This window comes from Cottoperca gobio, chromosome 12 (assembly GCF_900634415.1).
Source record: "Cottoperca gobio chromosome 12, fCotGob3.1, whole genome shotgun sequence".
NCBI lineage: Eukaryota > Metazoa > Chordata > Actinopteri > Perciformes > Bovichtidae > Cottoperca > Cottoperca gobio.
In genome coordinates, this window is record NC_041366.1 from 20,013,994 (window position 1) to 20,033,065 (window position 19,072).

Below are 19,072 nucleotides of genomic sequence, written 5' to 3' on the forward strand. Positions count from 1 at the left end.
TGCAGTTTGGGACTAAAAAGTAAATCCCAATTTTTCACATTGCTACTTTATAATAAATCAATCATTTGTTCTAAAGCATTTCTTAATAATGGTTTATATTCTTGTTTACCTTTTTATAGCCAAATAACACAAGGGTGTTAATGTCAGTTGTGTTGTATTTGGTTTTCAATAAAGTTGTGAAGTGAAGACAATTATTTGGCATCATGGGTATTGTAGTTTAGTACAGAACGCTTTCACGACGGAGGAACTTTACGGCAGTCCATGAACTACAAAGACGCAGTCGCAGTTTCCTGACCTTCTGAGGTACTCAAGCAAGCATGGCTGCCCGGGCACTGACGAAAGGTATCGGCATATAAGTATTGTTTAATTGTCCGACAGAATAATATTACAAATGGAATAATGTAGGTTTATCCCAAAAATGATTTATACGTAGAACAGTTGTGTTGTTCTGTGTTATGCTAACCTAACTGACACATTAGCCGTCTAGCCTATAGCCAACGTCTGTTATGTTAGCTAGCTGTGTAGCTAGCAATACTAGCTTGTTACAAGCTAACAATATCGGATGTTTTGACCGATATGTGTGTCTTATATTTAGGGCTTTGGGGGCTGCGACACTCCAGAGCTGTTACACTGGGATACCCCTCTGGTGGACATCACTATGGCACTGCAGCGTCTATCAAAACACCTCAACTCCAAACTGACGAGGTTTCAGGTGAGCTAATCAGGTCAGGAGTGTGTGTGTCGGTTTTGTGTGTCTCTAGTCTTTAATTATATTTAAATTTAATTTGATAAGGAGGATGAAATTGAACAGTTCGAATACAGAGCATGAAACTGATGTGCTGCACAGAGAGTTTATAGCTAACTACACATGTAAGACTGTTACAATGTTACAAGCTTTCAATGTCATACAACTCCAAGACTCCACTACTAATAAAGAAATACAATAATATGCACATCCCAAAATACTCCTACTACAATATGCATGCATATACACTAATATACCTGGGTAATTAACAGTAATTGTGCATGTACTGCACTAAGGTACTGCTTTGGTTTGCTTTTAGCCAGCACTTAACATTTGTTGTGAATAATTTAATTTCAGATGGTAATGTGTTCTTTATAGAGAAAGCTGATTGTCCAAATCTAGTACAATGGTATTTTACATTTGCCGTTCAGCGTGCTCCTAGTTACCATCTTGTTTTTGGATATATCTGGAAAAAGGCTCCGGGGCTACACTGTTAATACATTTGAAAATTAATTTAATAAAACAAAAATGTGTAAAGCTCTCAAAGCTAAGCAGATTGTGTCTTTTTCGTGTGCGACAGTGATGCCCCCGGACAGGCTTTTCATATATTATTTCCCATATTCTGATTAAGCAATGTGTTTTCTCCTACATACAGAAAAGATAATGAAACTTCCCCTCGAGAGCCCAGACTTCTTCCGTGTGTCAGAGCTCTTCTCGGTGAAAGCAATGTTCTACGCCGGAGTGCATCTGGGTCACAAAAAAGGTTCCAGGCACAGGTTGGTATGAATTCAGCTCATCAGTATAATACCAATAACTTCAAGATATCTTCACTAGTGCAGAGGAAGACACGATGTTAAAGCAATTATTTTGATTCGACCATTTCAGTGTGAGGGGATATGGCTGCAACTTATATTTATTTTCATTATTAAGTAATCTGCTGAATATTTTCTTGATAAATCAATGATATGAAAATACTTAAAGGTCACATTTTCTACAACCTCAAAGCCTAATGCGTTGTCCGTAAATCAAGTTTTCAAGTTATTTTATTGGTCATATGCACAATAACTCCAGTGAAGCAGTCGTTGGCAATACAATTATTTAGTTCTCAGGCTCCCTCCAACAATTCTCGTGCAATATGTGTAAAATAAATCACTTGCTTTGTCTATTCAAATTTTTAAATAAGTAGAGTAATTGTTTCAGATATAGTGCTGGATATTGAGATGTACCAGATAGTACAAAGTGCAGGATATGACCTTGTTTTTGTCTTTGATTCTGTCCTCCAAAACATTGATTTGAAATGAAATCAATGACCAGTTCCAACACAGTGGAGTAAAGCTAGAGCAATTGTCCCTGTACAAGTTACAGAGTGCCCTGTGTAAATGTAATATCCTGTCAGGCAGATAATCTAAAACATTTTATATTACTTAAAATGTCGTGTGTGTCCAGGGTTATAATCATTTTCTTCTTTTTGTTCACAATCCAAAATGTCGTTGCTAAACTACACAACTCTCCTTTTATTCTGAGCTTTTCTATTTAATTGTGCAAGTTGGGAATGTACAATTGCACCTCTGACAAAGATTCAAACCACGTCACAATAAAGCCCCTCCACTACCTTTACATTACAACAAACATGCAGGGAATGCAGAGTTAGTATCAACACTAGCTCTATGCATTAAAATGGCTTCTCACAGCAAGAGAAAACCCAGAACAGAAAATGTTGTGATAGATTGACCGCTGACAAATCAATAAGTCAATTGTATACACAGGGATTGCTCTGACCCTGTAAATTGAAGCACGATATGCTGCTGGGACTTATTTAGTCAATAATGATATAAACATGTAGCTCGTGGTGGAAGCATCAATTCCAAATCCTTTTTGATTTGCCTTTTATAAATCAAAAGTACTGCTTAGTAAATTAAAGATTAAGTACGCCGTTACCTCCAGACCCTTTACACTTCAGTAGACTCAAGCAATGCGTCTTCTCTGCATCTCGGCCTTTGCCATCCTAGGCGAAATAATATCGCGTCCAGCAAGCCCACATCTCATATTCAGAATTGTGTGCGATTTCCAACACAGCCTAACTCTAATCCTCTTTCTCTCAGGCTCATGGAGCCATACCTCTATGGCTGCCGTTTGGACCAGGATATAATCGATCTCGACAAGACTACGGAGCACCTCCAGCAAGCCCTGAACTTCATCGCACATGTAGCGTATCGAGGTGGCGTCATACTGTTTGTCAGCCGCCAGCGTCGGTTTGGCCACCTGGTGGAGAACACTGCAAAGGGTTGTGGGGAGTACGCCCACACGAGGTACTGGCAGGGCGGCCTCCTTACCAACGCCCCCATCCAGTACGGCCAAGGTATCCGCTTACCGGACCTCATCATCTTCCTTTACACTCTCAACAATGTGTTTGAGCCGCACGTTGGAATCAGAGATGCGGCAAAGATGAACATTCCTACAATTGGTATTGTGGACTCAAACTGCAACCCCAGCCTGTTGACGTACCCGGTGCCCGGCAATGATGACACTCCGGGCTCCATGGAGTTGTTCTGTCATTTATTCAAGATGACTATCATTCGTGCTAAGGACAAACGGAAACAGATGGAGCTCATTCATTCTGTTTAGGGCGACAAACTATCGATTGTTTCTATTATCAATTAATCTGCCATTTGTTTCTCGATTTAATTGTTTAGTCTATAAAATGTCAGAAAATTGTCCATCCCAGTTTCATCAAGGTGATCTCTTTAAATGTCTTGTTTTGTCAGTACAAAACCAAAGATATTCACTTTATTATGATATTAAACGCAGGAAGTATAAATATTTGAGAGGCTGGAAACAGCATTTTCTGGCATTTTTGTTTGATTAATTATTTAAACGATTAATCGATTATCAAAATAGTTGCTAAAGGTTAGTCAACTAATCTTCGCAGCTCTACTGTTGTTAAGACTGAACAATGTGTATATTATTATTATTATTATTAAATGAATCTTGTTTCTGTTACATATCGTCTTCAGGTTTTAATTTAATATTCTTCTTTTGTGCAAATGTAGCTGTTGGGCACCGCTGACTCTTGTGTTTACGTTGGCTGCCATAATGTTTGCTGTTGCATTCGTACTCACGCCCACAGGTTGTGGAACACATGCTTCATAATAACTAAACGCTTTCAAATTATATCAGTGTCCAAGTTCCCTTCTAATTGTCTGTCTTTTTCGTTGTTCACTGTGTTAGTACACATTTAGCTGAATGTACATTTACATCAGTATGTGTCAAAGAGTTTGTTTACTTCATGTGCTCATTGAGCCGGGTCGACCATCAGCTGCTGAGTCAGCTGATGGGCCATTAACATAGATAAACTGTTCACTGTTCTTACATTTATTTAAAACCTGTTTCAAAAAAAGAAAATTTGAATGAATTATTCAAATATACTGTATGTCTCGAACACATTTTTAAAACAAAATAAAAGATTTTCCAAAACGATACGAAAAGCAGATTAAATTAATGACATATGTAAGAATAATTTCCCCTGTCGGTAGAAACAAAATGACACCCTGCTTTATTAGGGAGTTTTAATGGCGTTACAATTAATAATCGGCGCAAAGTAGATGAAGTTTGGTCGCTCTCGGGTTCCGTAGTTCCTGCACGTTCTCCTACCACCAGGCGAAAATGCTGCAAGGACGAACAGGTGAGTCCGAACATGTGACGACAAACAGCACAGGTTCATAATAATACTTGCATTTTATTAGCTAATAAGACATTTCACGTGTTGCCAAATTGAAACGTTTGCATAGATTTTTACGTAAACTTCCATTTCAATTCCCACATAACTAATCTTTATTATTATAGGCTACTTTTAATCACAGTCGACGTTTACTTTCAGATGAATGTTTATACCAATGCTGTTTCTTGTGTTTGGTGAGTTTCCTGCTTTGGTAAACACGCAACCGGCTATTTTTAGTTATAAGCTAATCATGGCATCACACATGAAGAGTTTAGGTTTTACTTAATTTACTTTAACTGAATTATTCTAAATGAGCAGATTTACTGGACAGTTCTGTCAAACCTGGAACATGAATGCATGGATATTAATAGTAGTATCTTTTACTTAACTGTAAGAAACAGGCCTACCTCAGTCTAAAATACTGAAATGTACTTAACATAAAAAGTAAAAGTGGATAGATGAAAAGTTACTCATGCAGAATGGCTTTTTTCACATTGTTATATTTAGTATTATTATAGAAATATTATATTTGGATCACTAACAAATACACGTTTGAGCCTTTTTAATGCTGTAGTTAATCAACATGGAGCCAGGTTTACCTTATACTACTGGGTACATTAGTATTAAAGTGCGGCTTCAGTATCAGAAAACATGTTTTTTTTATGTTAAAAGTAACTATTTGTGTCAAATAAATGTAAAAAGTACAATATTTCCCTCTGAGATTTAAGCTTTAATATTTAATTTAATTATTCTATCCAACTTTGCTGCAGGGAAATGTTTCCAGAAATGTAAAAATAAGTAGGATATAAAGAATTACGTACACTCACAGCGACTGGTGCTTCACTCCAGGACATGTTGATGGTGACTAGTAACTGATCTATCGCTCTTGTTCACGCAGGTCCATGCACAGAGAGAGGGAGCATGGCTTGGCCCTCTTGAGGACAGCTGATCTCAGATATTGCGATGACTGCGTTTCAGAGAATGGTAACCGGTCTTGTTAAAAATGTTCACTGTAACTGGACCCCTGCGGGTTCATTTTGCCCTTTGAGATGCAACTCTGACTGCAGTGTCTCTGTTGTGCAATAAGTGGGCAGACAGTAACTGACTGGCTCACGATGGCTTTGGGTATGGAACCGAGCCGGATACTTTAAGTACATCTTTATTACACTTAATCAATTCATCTTTGTGTTGTTTAGTTGTTATGAGGCTGCTTTAAACCCATAGTTCCTGTCAGTTACACCAAACACTTCACACATTTTGTTTTATTTTTATTTTATTTTTCAGAGTATGTTTTTATATATTTAGTTTATTTTTGTTTTTAAATCATGTTATTATTTATTATTTAACCTACAAAACGTGTGAAAAACAACAGGGATTAGTGAGAGTTTATGGAAATCCATGCTTTCTAATTCTTTCTGTAGAGATGTAGTGTAACTAAAACACTGAATGAAATTGACGTACATTTGTATTTACCTTACAAATCACCTTCGATGGACCAGACGAACCCGTGCAGCAGCAGCAGCAGCAGCAGCAGCAGCAGCAGCAGCAGCAGCAGCAGCAGCAGCAGCAGCACAGCAGCAGCAGCAGCAGCAGCAGCAGCACAGCAGCAGCAGCAGCAGCAGCAGCAGCACAGATGCTGTGGAAGGTAAGAATTCATGCTGACTCGACACTTGCAGACTATGTGCTCCGGCGCTTCCTTTGCTCTCGTCCAGCGTGCCACTTGAGGCGTTGCAGTCCGACGTTGCGTTGAGGCTGTGTCACAAGGTGGCAGAGCATAAAAGGTCTACATCATCATCATCATCTGAGGTCTATACCTACAACAAGTGGGGATTTGCAAGTGATGGAGTTCACAGATCACTTTATGGAAAGTTGGTAGAGGATGAAATGATTGTTGAATTTAAAAACCAACACAAGCAAACTAATTGTCTGATTGTGATGTATCTTCACGGCGTAGAAGCCAAACATCTGGAGCCATCTGCAGATATGTATGTAAGACATGGTGAGCTTACTTTTATTCTTGTGTTTATTTCTATTCTCTTGACTCTTTAAAGGCTGTTTTTAAATGTATTTAAATGTCATTTTATAATGCGTTTCTTTTGCACTTTGAATTGCCTTGTTGTTGAAATGTGCTAAATGTAAAAACTTGCCTTAAACCCCTTGAGACCACACAGCAGGATACCTTTGTGATATTTTGTTGACCAGATAATCAATAAAAGGTTAAATGTAATTGAGTCTTTTATTTAACTGCACCACAGACGGGAAATCAGACCAGCAGTTTCCATACATCATCCAGAAGAAGATCAATGATCTCACGCACCTCGAACAATCTGGGCTGGTTCCCTCAAATGCAGTCAGTGTCCTCTGACTCAGACTGTGACTGGTGACTGACAGCTGTCATCACTGTCTGCCAGCTCTGTATCTTCATCATCACTGTCTGCCAGCTCTGTATCTTCATCATCACTGTCTGCCGGCTCTGTATCTTCATCATCAGTGTCTGCCAGCTCTGTATCTTCATCATCACTGTCTGCCATCATCACTGTCTGCCAGCTCTGTATCTTCATCATCAGTGTCTGCCAGCTCTGTATCTTCATCATCAGTGTCTGCCAGCTCTGTATCTTCATCATCAGTGTCTGCCAGCTCTGTATCTTCATCATCAGTGTCTGCCAGCTCTGTATCTTCATCATCAGTGTCTGCCAGCTCTGTATCTTCATCATCACTGTCTGCCAGCTCTGTATCTTCATCATCAGTGTCTGCCAGCTCTGTATCTTCATCATCAGTGTCTGCCAGCTCTGTATCTTCATCATCAGTGTCTGCCAGCTCTGTATCTTCATCATCAGTGTCTGCCAGCTCTGTATCTTCATCATCAGTGTCTGCCAGCTCTGTATCTTCATCATCAGTGTCTGCCAGCTCTGTATCTTCATCATCAGTGTCTGCCAGCTCTGTATCTTCATCATCAGTGTCTGCCAGCTCTGTATCTTCATCATCAGTGTCTGCCGGCTCTGTATCTTCATCATCACGGTCTGCCGGCTCTGTATCTTCATCATCAGTGTCTGCCAGCTCTGTATCTTCGTGTCTGCCGGCTCTATATCTTCATCATCACTGTCTGCCGACTGTATCTTCATCATCACTGTCTGCCAGCTCTGTATCTTCATCATCACTGTCTGCCGGCTCTGTATCTTCATCATCAGTGTCTGCCGGCTCTGTATCTTCATCATCACTGTCTGCCAGCTCTATATCTTCATCATGAGTGTCTTCCAGCTCTGTATCTTCATCATGAGTGTCTGCCGGCTCTGTATCTTCATCATCAGTGTCTTCCAGCTCTGTATCTTCATCATGAGTGTCTTCCAGCTCTATATCTTCATCATCAGTGTCTGCCGGCTCTATATCTTCATCATCACTGTCTGCCAGCTCTGTATCTTCATCATCAGTGTCTGCCGGCTCCGTATCTTCTGCTGTTACTTCTTCCTGGGAGATGGTCTGACCTTTTCCTCTGCCTGCGTGGTCTTCACTGAGCACAAGAACGTCCTCTTGGCTGTGGACGAACCACAGCCCTGAACGGACAAACCAAACTCCGGCTCTAGAGAGAGTCGTTTGCAATTTTTTACGAAACCTGAAGACCGCTAGCGTTCTCCGACACGCTGATATAAGAAGGGACGAGCGACGGAGTGTTCAGCTGCTTACAATCGGCCTCTCCATCCTACACATTGGTCCTTTACATTAAAGGATCCTTGTTTCAAAATGAGTTACCACAAAGAAACTGGAAGGTTTAGCAGTTTTCAATCATTCAGTTTACCAGAGTTTGAGATAATTTGAACCAAATGACATTTATTCATGGGTTAGAAGTTCATTCAAGTATAATCATGATCATCATTTACAACTCCAGTCTGTTCAGATTGATTTAAATACATTATCAATATCAGATCAATACCAGGAGGGACATATTAGTGCTTCTGTATTGTTCCATCTATCTCTGTTTTACATGGAGATTCATTTATACACAGTTCCACACATATTTAAAGTTGTACAAAATATCACGCCGCGTCAAATTTGACATTCGATGGGAATAGACAAAAGACTATTCTATGAATTACAAATAAAGTTACAGGCAGTGCCCTGAGAATATTATGTCTAAACACATGAAAACAAAAGAAAAAAGTAAAGTCTTAATCTGCTGTTTCATATTGTATCACAGTTTTCTGTTATTCACAGTCAATGCAGAGAGAAAACGCAGTAATAACCGCCTCCTTTTAAAACATTTGGCAAAGCTTCATAAGCAAAAACGACCACGTTGTAATAATTCATGATGTAGATGTAGAGGTTGGACACTCAAGATGTTCTCAAGAATACTGAGTGTTAGATATTTTCTTCCACAGTAATGTCTTCAGGTTGTTGAGCACTAGCGAGTGGTGCACCTCCATCTGGCTTGCCAGGCCGCTGAGTGTCACACAGGTGCGTAGCTGCTTTTCCAGATCCCCACGGAGGTCTGAAGGTGCTCCGAAAAGCAGGTAATCCTGCAACAGCACGCACACCTTTGCAAGATTGGGCTGTACGACCTCAGTGTTACACTGCTTCACTAGTCGGTCGCAGGTGGCCGTGCAGTCCCGGCCATAGGTGCAGTCTGCGTTAGTCTCACATCGCCGCCCCCTCATGAATCCCCGCACGACCGCCTCGGACGCCACACTGCGCAAGTTGGCCATCTTGCAGTCATACTTTGCGTTGTAGCCCACATGGCGAGGACTGGCGTCACATATCAGGAAACTCCCGTAGGACCCGTGGAAGACCTCCTCCACAAACTCCAGCAGGCCGATGGTGATGCGAGCCCTGCGAGGCCAGGCGGGGGCGAGCCAGTGGTTCAGGCTGGAGCTCAACACCTCTGGGACCAGAGCCTGCAGGTAATGAGGCACCTCGAGCCTGTAGAGGGAGCTGTGGCCCACGTGTTCGGTCACATACAAGTCTCCACAGAAACCCAGCAGCTTCGGGGTGTGCTCCTTCTCCTGCAGCGCCACCATCAGAAGGAACTCGTTGATCTGCAGTAGAGCCCAGATGGACTTGGCCTCTGCTAGAGATACTTTGCCATCCTGGTTGACATCAGCCAGTGTAATGACCCTGTCCACCAAGGTGTTCAAAGATGGCTGCTCCCCAAGGTTAGCCTGTGAGAAAGATGATATGGTGATTAGGGCTGTTAAAAGTGGACATTTGAATATTTCTTCTAAAAAACAAACATTCCAACTATTCAAATATCTATTTTTGCAAATGATGTCCATGACTCAATGTTCTAACTGGTCGCGAGCTACGCAGCAGTCTTTGAAAGCAGTGCAATGGACAGGGAACAGCTGATGGAAATGAAATTTCACTCCAAAAACTTTAATAAAAAGGCAGCCGGCTGGAGGGAGACCACCAGGGAGTCGACTTTATTGCATATATTGTCAAGTCCAGTAAATATCACAATACATGTGTGTTTTCTATTTAAATTACAAACGTAGTAGGTACTGCCCCCATCTTTTAAGTACATCTCCAGTCTGTGAGAAGTTTATTAATGTTTTTGTTTTAGTTGCTTAAAGATGGACCTTAAGGAAGCTGTGCAGCATCTCTTTAAATTCATCCATTGAGGTTCCACGAGTGGGTTTGTCAAATAAGCTCATCTCCTGTCGCAGCACAGAGTCTGGAGCCCCGTCAATCTTCACTGGATCGTCAATCCCACACTTGATCACAACAGGTCTCTCCTTCCACAGTCCACTGTACACCTGCAAGAGAAACAATGAGACAATAATAAGGTGAGAGAACGTGTCTGCATCCTGTATGCTAAATTTATATTTAGGGTTTTCAAAAACATGTGCGTGGGCTTGAATAGTCACAAGGCTTTAGGGATGTATGCTTATATTTTAAAGATGAAATAAAACCTGTGCGACTTTAAATCAATATGTTTTATGTAAAACAATGCATGTGTGTCATTAACATACTGTACGTGTGTGTGTGTGTGTGTGTGTGTCTGTGTCTGTGTGTCTGTGTGTGTGTGTGTGTGTGTGTGTGTGTGTGTGTGTGTATGTGTGTGTGTGTGTGTGTGTGTGTTTATTTTACCTGATGTGTAGAGGAGGTGGACATGCAGCGCTGCAAGGTCAGAGCTCTCTGATCACACAGCGCCTTGCAGGACGAGCCTGATATTATGCCCCTTCTGTAGTGATCACACTGCAACAGGAAACAGGAAATGCTCTACATTAAACACAGGAAACAGTTAGGTTGTGTTCGTCCTCTCGCAAATCCTTTTTCCTCCTCTATCCACGCAACCAGAGAAACAGTTTGAAGAAAAAGCTTTTGTTTTTGTGCTTTTACCGCTACATTGGTCCAAGTACAATATAATTATGATAAAAAGCTAGATGAAGTTTCATGTCCTGAAAACAGCAGCCTTTTACCTAAGAATTTAATTCTCTCAATATAAATAAATGACCTAATGCACTAATAAATGTAAAAGTATTAACACGCACACACACTGGTGTGAAGATGTGATTCTTTGTTACATCATAGATCTCAGTTGTTTCATGTCAGGCACAGAAAGCTCTGGAAACAGCTGCGCACAGCAGGAGAGGAGTTCAGCTTTATGAGCTGTGTCTTTACCCAGCGTCAAAGGCCTTGTATGGAGGAAGAGGGCAATGCAAGCAGCCCCCAACTGTCCCTCCTCTTCTTCACAAGACAGTCCAGTTGTCCTGCCTTATTCCCCTTTAGTTTTGAAGTCATGTTGTCTGTAAGCAGCTGAGCTTTGTTGTCTTAATCCATGTCGCCTGTATTCTTTCTTGCTCTACCTTAAAACTCTCTGCTGCTCTGTGACTCAGCTGGAGCAACAACAACAACAAAGCTAGTTTCATATCTACCCCAAGCATCGACACAAATATAACAAAATGACATAATAACAGTTTATTTCTCACCCAGTAACTACAGCGTAGCATTTATTTCTCTTGGCTCAAAACAAATCCATACTGAAGCAAAGCTTTCCCCCATCTTGCAACAACGTTTTACAAACATCATCTGTAATGCACTTGTTATGTGCGTCTTACATTAACCACACCACGTAAACTGAAGTCTGACCATGATATGAATTTAGTTCCCACAAATGAACCGTAATGTTCACATAATATTAAATCAATGAGGAGGCATGACCGCTGAGATGTCTGTGCAGCAGGATGTGAAGACACGATGCTTCCCTGCAGCATCCTGAGCACCCAGTGCTGATGTTATGACCAGGTTTACACACTAATATATCGCAAATCAGAAACCGAATTTAGAGAAAATGAGTTGTCACAGTATTGAGAGACTCACAATGACCATATGGCAGACGTGCCCGCGGCACAGTTCAGAGTAAGAGGCATACTGCATGTAGATGACCCAGCTGGCGATGAGGATGCCCAGCCATGCCAGGAGAAGGTATTTCACCTTAATGGATGGCAGACGACTCTTATGAGGGTGGAAGGAAAGAGAGGAAAGGGATGGATGGGAAGGAGAAGAGAAAACACAGTAAGCCAAGAATCCATGACAACGGATCATAAAAATAGGCTTAAACCACAACTGATTGAAAGAACAGCTGCTCACTTGATATCTTGATATGCAGTGGGGAAATATTCAGATCCTTTAAAGGGATAGTTTGGATTGTTTGAAGTGGGTACTTATCTATAGTCAGTGTCTTAAGCAACGCACTGCTGTGGACCGTTGGTTAGTTTCTTTGTGTTATTGTGTGACGCTGAACTCACCCTCTAAAACACCAAAATACTTTTTTTAAATCCCTTTTTATTAAGACTCGCAACATGTTGTGATGCACGTGGACTGGACTGCAGATATAACTGGTAACTGAATATTATGTCATTCGGTTTTTATCACTAACAAATAGGCCTGCATGTACAGTGAGAGCATTCTGATGTTGTAGGTCAGCAATGTGGAGCTAAGCTCAGATACTTTGTATACTACTGGGTAGATTAGTACTATAACGCCTACTGCATCATATCTTATAAGCATATCATGTTTTTTTTTAGTAATTGACGTAATAAATATGGTGCCGTAAAAAGTAAAAATATTTCCATAAGTACCATAAAATAAAAATACTTATTTTATTTTATTTTTGTATTTTTTAATTGTATTTATATAATCATCAATACTATTAATGTTATTATTTATTTATTTTATTATTGCCTATTATTTTATTTGGCTTTTTATTTAGGCTCCTTGTTTCCTGTTTCCTGTGTATTGTTTATTGAGGTTTTTTTTTTGTGGGACTAAATTGTACTTTAAATAGGATATCAAAAATAAGAGGGGGGGGGGGGGGGGTAGGTCTACTAAAGTAAAGCATGTGAAAATTGTGCTTAAAAATACATATACTTAGTTACATTTCACCATTTTATAGCACCATGCTATCCATACATACCTGCAGACCTTTGGACAGGGGGCAGAACAGCACCATATGGACCAGTCTCCGCACAGCCCTCGGCATCATGAGCGACTCTGTCAGGAGGCAGCGCAGCGAGAAACCTGCAGGGATCACTATCTGATCACATCGTTACGGCAAACCTGCGCCATGCGTCGCAAATAACCACAACCCAGCGCGTCTCTTACACGCAGCATATGTCATAATATTTCCATCAGTTTATCTTTTATTGCAAAAACGCCACGGAGCTGATGCAACACTGGAACTGACCTGATAGTTTCGTAATCCTATTTTTCAACACACATCCTTCACCGGAGGAAAAAAAAAAAGATCAAGAGTGGGTCTTTGGAAATGAGAAATTTACATTTCAGCTCCATATGGGGTAGAGCATCTCGGTTACAGCCCAGATTTAAAGACCCCTCCTCCTCCTCCTCCCCAGAGTCCAGCCGCGATCACCAGCAAATCCGATTAATTTAAAAGCATTTTCTTCTTTTAGCCCATCAGATTAAACTAGAAGAAAATGTGACACATAAATAGCCAGTGGGTCTCCCGATGAGCAGCAAACCTCTGCTTCCCAGCGACTCATCACTGCGCTGCGTTAAAGGGAAAGATGCGGGATCAGCTGTGAGATGTTTTTACACCGCCGACATAAATCTGCTTCCTGTCCGTCTGTTTTCTCACAGAGCCCCCTTGCTCCAATAAGAAATGTGTTTTTACAAGATTACATTTGAGGGATTTATACACCAGTTTTGTGAGCACCTTGAAACTCAATACAATAAATACGAAAAGATTAAAGCTACACATTGTAGGGAAACCAGGGACAGACTTTGCGATTTCCCCCAACAATATAAAACTAATACTATTTACACTGGACATGTACATTTCCATATATATGTATATTATATCTATATTATAAACTTCAATGTGCTAAATCCTGAAACAATTTATTTAAGTGGCCTTGTGATATATATGTAGGCTAAACGGTGCAACCATTAATTTCTGATGGTTTGTCTAAAATATACATAATTAATCCATCAGATCCACCCAAATGATTAAAATGAAAAATTATATTTAGGCTCTCATTAATGTTTAAAGGTCACTTCCATCTGTGCAGTCCAGGGGTGTATTAGCCATCTGCGTGCTCCAGGACTTACTGGCCTTGTGCTTTCTTTAAAACGCTGCATATATTGTTTCGAAATGACTCGTTTCGATAAGAATTTGATCAATTAGGTCCGATAACATTTGCGAAGTCTAGAAGAGCCGTACGATTGAATTATTTAACCCCAAGTTAGCATAGGGCTAAATTGGAAGTTAGCCAGCACACAAGATGGCCAACAAGAAGTGTTGTATGCACTGCATATAATGTCCTAATTAACCCGAGCACCTATTAGCATGCAACTGAATAAGATAAACTTAGCATGTCATTTAGTTTATGAAGGCCTTTAGGTTTCTAACATATAAATGAAAGTACTTGGTTCAGGGACGGTTGTACAGTATCACCAGCCATGTTTTCACCTCATGTGAATTTGCCTGACTGCTAGTTTGACACATGTTAAAGTAGTCATTTCTATTTTTATCTTCCAAAACAGTGATTCTAATAATACATGTTTGGATCCCTAGACATTTGATCTCAGGACAGTATCAGAAATTACACTCTGGGAGTTTCAAATATAAAGTCCACAACATTATCCTGAATAAAAAATAACTTCAGGGTTATTGTTTGTTTGAATAAACAGTAGAAAGCAGCTACATTGACACATGTATAGGCTACATAGTTCAAATAATGTTAGTTGTGTTGAGAAATATGTTAGAATCGTTTAGGACATATTTTGTGTTTATATTTTAACCCTATATTTTAACTTGCACAATCACATGTGTTAGATTCTGATTTTACTATTACTATTACTTGCTATGATTTTCTTCTCTCTGTAATAAGCATTTTTGGAGGGAGCCTGATATCCAATATTTCATTGCCAAATACTGTTTATCTATAATTGTTGTGCATACGATAAAAAAAGAACTTGAAACTTGACTGTTGAAGCCACTGATAACTCGTTATTGGTGAACAAACAAGAGCAAACTGAATACATGTTCACAAAGACATTAAACATAGGTTACCGAATTAATATAAATTACTGTATTTGTTTTCATCACGTACAGAGAACAACACTTAATATAGCCCTCAGTAAAGTGAATAATAAGGTATCTGGTTGAGGATATTGAATTATGTTTTGCTCTAATAGTGGGAGACAGCCACTGAAACATGGCATCCCCGTATTGCCTTCAGGTGAAGTCGGAGATAAAACCACCTCTAAGCAGAGACCAATTGAAAAGGTACATATTACGGCTTCACAACATTTCAGTGATATCAATCCACGTTTAAAATCAATATCTACACGTACACATTATTATAATTAACATTTATTCATAATTCAAGTCATAGAGCCAACATGTCTTCTGAAAGTCGGAGGATACGAGGAGCACCAAAACGCAGCATCAGCTGTGTTCAAAGCCGATGGAGGCTGGGCAACGGGCGGCTCTGCCTTCTGCTGCTTCACAACACAGGCACGATGGTATACACGATGATATACACACAGACCGGAGGACTAACTGTGGCCATCATGACAACCCTGCTGGTCACCGCTAGAAAAACAGATAACGGTGCCCGTAAGGTAAAGTCTGTCATCAGATAAAGTGTAGTTTCGCCAACGGCTCATAGTGCTAGCTCAATGAAGTTTGACAGGCTAACGGCAGGTTAAGCTATCTTCAATTAGCTGCTAGCTACAAGTGCTAACGTTAGGTCAAGCTTGTGAGAGCTGCTAGCCTTTTGAAGTTCCTCATTGAATTAAGGTAAGGTTACTTCTTTAGCCTGAGCTGGCAACCGGTAACTAGCTAGAAAAGGCTGTGAGCATATCTCAACGGTTTCCTCTTGTTTATGAAACGATCTGACAGAAGCAAATGACATTTACTGTTTAATGAGCCATTGAAGCTAGCAATGCGTTCTACGTTATTTCAGAATACCGTTAGCTTGCCGGATTATAATTGCTCTCTGTGGTGCCACTGTGCCCTGTCCAGCAGCGTCACTCCACGTAGCATTCCGCATAATGAGTGAGCGTTATGTAAAAGTCAAGGTTCAAATCGAGCAAATGAAATCATTTGGTGAGGATGCAGAGAAGGAGGGTGTGGATGTTGAGGATGAGCAGGTGCCAGTGTCTTCGTCTCCCCCTGCCTCTGTGTCCCCAGACCCGCCCAACATCACCATAGCTGGCAGAGATGCGGCCAACACTTGTAAACACAGGGGTAAAAGTCGAATCAAGATGGGGAGAGATGACAAAAACAAACACACCTCAGATGTGTCGTTGCATGGGTCGGGGGTCTCCGCGCATGTTGGGAGAAACTTGAATAAACAAGGGCACGAACGGACACTTCACATCAGAGGAACTGGGAAAATACTGCAGGGCAAGAATAATGAGAATAATGGGGTAACCATCCATCCTTCCAAAAACAACCAAGACGCACGCCGTGAGGACGGATTCAAGCTGGCCAGGAAGAGAAGACCAGTGACGGTGGATACATCGAAAGCCAAAACCTCGTTGGAGGCACTGAAGTTAAGCATCAAGCAGCTGAAATGGAAAGAGGTGTGATGCATGAGTTTCTTTATGTTTGTCTTTGGAGAAATGCTATTTATTTACGTGCTGTTGCAGGTTTTATTCTTATGAAACACGAAGATGCTGGTTGCAGCTTTTCTATAAGTAATGTTCATGCAGAAATGTCAGGAAATGTTCTTAGCCTCTCAAATATGGAGATTTCCTGCTTTTCTCTGTTTTATATTATATGCTTGAAAGCTGTGCATGAGGTGCTGCAGCTTTAGTGTAAAACATCTCTATAACCTGATTACATTAATTATTCATATAAACTCATTGCCCTCACATGTGCAACTGTTGTATTAAATAAATAGAATTTCAGATTTAGGACGACAAAAAAAGAAACAAACCTGCAAACTATTACAAAAGCCCCATTCAGATATAATAGGTTTTCCAGGGGGCGGTTGGTTAATGTAATTATTACTAGATTGGTTTTAATCTTGTCCTAATTGTCCATGACGGTAATGTTCATGGGCTGCAGCAGTTAAGATTCTACTTTCTTTTATCGACTGCTAAATGCTCTTTAAAAGTTATCTCAGGTTATAGGAGTGTTATAATCCATGCAAGATATAAGAAATCGACTAATTGTTTAGCGGATCGACAGAAAAATAATTGCCAACTATTTTTATAATTGATTAATCATTTAAAACTCAAAGATATTCAGTTTAATTTGATATATAACAGAGAAAAGCAGAACACTTTTCCATATTTGAGAGGCTGAAAACCGCATTTTCTACCATTTTTGCATGAAAAATGACATCAATTATCAAAAATATTTGGGGCAAATAATTTTTCTGTCGTTGCAGCTGTATTATTCTTTCCGATGACAATCAATGCAAGTTTGTTTGCCTCTAATGTATGAAATTACAGACGATGGACGAGGATGAAAGTTGTTCTACATATAAAGTAACATCTTTAAAACATTTATGAGACACCTAATTGACACAGTTCTTATTTCTCCGAGCCACAAACACCATCTGGTCAATTTGAATGTGATGCAATTAATACCTGCTATCAGCCATTATTAACATGGTGTCCATTATGCATGAGAAGTAAAGAAGGGCGACGCCATGAGACCGGTGAAGTAAAGACTCTACTTATCACCGGTGACCACGCAGTGACACTTAAAGCCTTCGAGGTCTGGTATCGGAAACGGTAGACTGAAGGCCTATACATTACCACGCTTTGTCCTCACGGTGCACCCCCAACAAAGTCCAGGGCGCTATAGATCCTGGGCCATTTTGAAAGTACCTCTCAACATCTTTGAAGGGGTTGAAACTCAAGTAGCCTTGTTTGTCAATTATGAAATGAATATGTATCGGTGAAGAACCCTTAAAGGAGTTGTAACACGGAGAACTTTAAAAGTATAGTTTGGATGTTTTGGTGTTTTATGACCTACTTATCCAGAGTCGCTGCATTATTTACAGTAGATGAAGGTCGGAACGTCGTCAATATGGATAAAAAAAAGTACCAACGAGGAAGCTAAGCAATGTACTGCTGTTGATATGTTTTTAAGACTCCTAAAAGAAAAGCTCCACCTAGAAAATCACGATTAGTTTAGGTGTGTGCTGTAGTTAGAACATTTCCCCTTGCTGTCAGACAGCCCTTTCTGACGGGGAACTGAAGCCTATACCAGACTCCATTGACAAAAACAGTGATTTTACCCCATAGAAGATGGGGGTTGCTGGTCTACCGTTGCCTCAATGGGTTGTCATTGTGTGACTTTTGTTAAATTCAAACTAAACCTTTAAAACACCAAACACCCTGCGTTCTGCAACGTAAAATGACTGATTTAGTCAATGGAGTTTGGTGGCTTTGAAGAGAGCGCTGATAAAAGCTTCAGTTCCCCGTTGGAAATGGCTTTCTGAGGGTGTGCCTGACCGCCATCTACTGTATGGTATACACTGACTTGTATAAGCACCTTTATACTTCACTTAAAAAGATCAGAAATATCCTTTTTAAGGACCATTTACATCCAAATGACGACGTCTCTACATCTGCAGTATGTTCTGGCCTGAGAGACAGCTGTCAGCTGACTTTCAGCATATGGTATACTGTTACACAGTGGGAAATGATTAGCCTTAAGAGCCTCTAATCCAATAACACTCCTAGTCCTCTTTTAGGCAGAGAGAGGAGGACGAGCCTGAGGGTATAACTGACTTCAGATAATAAGACCGATAACGTGCCTTTAATGACGGGCTTTGTTGTTTGATCAGGATTCTACAGACTAAGCTGACACTTTAAATGGACTGCCACATAGACCTTGGAACATGTATAGAACAATAATAACCTGTATAACTTAAATGCTGTTTACTGGAGGCAGATCTGCTTTAACTTGATATAATGTATATGGCAGCATGTATGCTACGCTATGGCTATATTTCAACCTTATTTCTAGAAACCTCTCAAATGTATTTGACCTCCTCCCCTGATGCAATGAGACACGTATACACTGTTCTCTGTGTGGCAGTATTTATAGCAGCTCTTGGCTGTGGAGCAGGGTTTCCCTGTTTTCACACGCTCTCAAGCTAACTCATTAATGAGATGCAACTCTGTTA

At 40.3% G+C, this 19,072-nt stretch overlaps 3 protein-coding genes and 1 non-coding gene across 7 annotated transcripts in view; 3 read left to right on the top strand and 1 right to left on the bottom strand.

Moving 5' to 3' along the window:
• The first annotated feature begins 186 nt into the window (after window positions 1–186).
• LOC115016370 (28S ribosomal protein S2, mitochondrial-like) lies at window positions 187–3,519 on the top strand. The gene is made up of 4 exons (XM_029444048.1): window positions 187–342; window positions 596–712; window positions 1,401–1,521; window positions 2,848–3,519. Exons 1-4 carry the CDS (start codon window positions 318–320, stop codon window positions 3,368–3,370), a joined length of 786 nt encoding a protein of 261 aa, XP_029299908.1. The 5' UTR covers window positions 187–317; the 3' UTR covers window positions 3,371–3,519.
• Window positions 3,520–6,175: 2,656 nt separating this feature from the next.
• On the top strand, window positions 6,176–6,284 carry LOC115017247 (small nucleolar RNA SNORA17). Its single transcript, XR_003833242.1, has one exon. It is a non-coding gene; the product is annotated as a small nucleolar RNA SNORA17 (small nucleolar RNA).
• Window positions 6,285–8,268: 1,984 nt separating this feature from the next.
• On the bottom strand, window positions 8,269–13,496 carry dipk1b (divergent protein kinase domain 1B). 2 transcript variants are annotated; one of them, XM_029444021.1, is made up of 6 exons: window positions 13,141–13,496; window positions 12,871–12,974; window positions 11,775–11,909; window positions 10,542–10,649; window positions 10,031–10,207; window positions 8,269–9,613 (listed from the first exon to the last, which is right to left on the bottom strand). In XM_029444021.1, exons 2-6 carry the CDS (start codon window positions 12,937–12,939, stop codon window positions 8,801–8,803), a joined length of 1,302 nt encoding a protein of 433 aa, XP_029299881.1. In that variant the 5' UTR covers window positions 12,940–12,974; window positions 13,141–13,496; the 3' UTR covers window positions 8,269–8,800. The 2 variants fall into 2 exon arrangements, with proteins under 2 accessions (XP_029299881.1, XP_029299879.1); XM_029444019.1 differs by having other exon boundaries at window positions 12,871–13,496.
• Window positions 13,497–15,307: 1,811 nt separating this feature from the next.
• The window catches only part of ttll11 (tubulin tyrosine ligase-like family, member 11), a 19,879-nt gene continuing 16,114 nt past the window's right edge, over window positions 15,308–19,072 (top strand). Inside the window, exons 1-2 of one of the 3 annotated variants that reach the window (XM_029444631.1) lie at window positions 15,425–15,542; window positions 16,114–16,508. In XM_029444631.1, coding sequence (XP_029300491.1) covers window positions 16,188–16,508 — 321 coding nt within the window. In that variant the 5' untranslated portion in view covers window positions 15,425–15,542; window positions 16,114–16,187. Of the gene's footprint in view, window positions 16,509–19,072 lie in introns of all 3 variants that reach the window. The other 2 variants (XM_029444632.1, XM_029444630.1) reach the window with 2 other exon arrangements.

Coding starts and splice junctions, on each gene's coding strand:
- LOC115016370 (XM_029444048.1), top strand. CDS start 318: ATGGCTGCCCGGGCACTGACGAAAG. Junction 343..595: donor TGCCCGGGCACTGACGAAAG/GTATCGGCATAT, acceptor TCTTATATTTAG/GGCTTTGGGGGCTGCGACAC. Junction 1,522..2,847: donor AAAAAAGGTTCCAGGCACAG/GTTGGTATGAAT, acceptor TCTTTCTCTCAG/GCTCATGGAGCCATACCTCT.
- dipk1b (XM_029444021.1), bottom strand. CDS start 12,939: ATGATGCCGAGGGCTGTGCGGAGACTGGTCCATATGGTGCTGTTCTGC. Junction 11,910..12,870: donor CCCTGTCCAAAGGTCTGCAG/GTATGTATGGAT, acceptor CACCCTCATAAG/AGTCGTCTGCCATCCATTAA. Junction 10,650..11,774: donor ACGTCTGCCATATGGTCATT/GTGAGTCTCTCA, acceptor TTCCTGTTGCAG/TGTGATCACTACAGAAGGGG.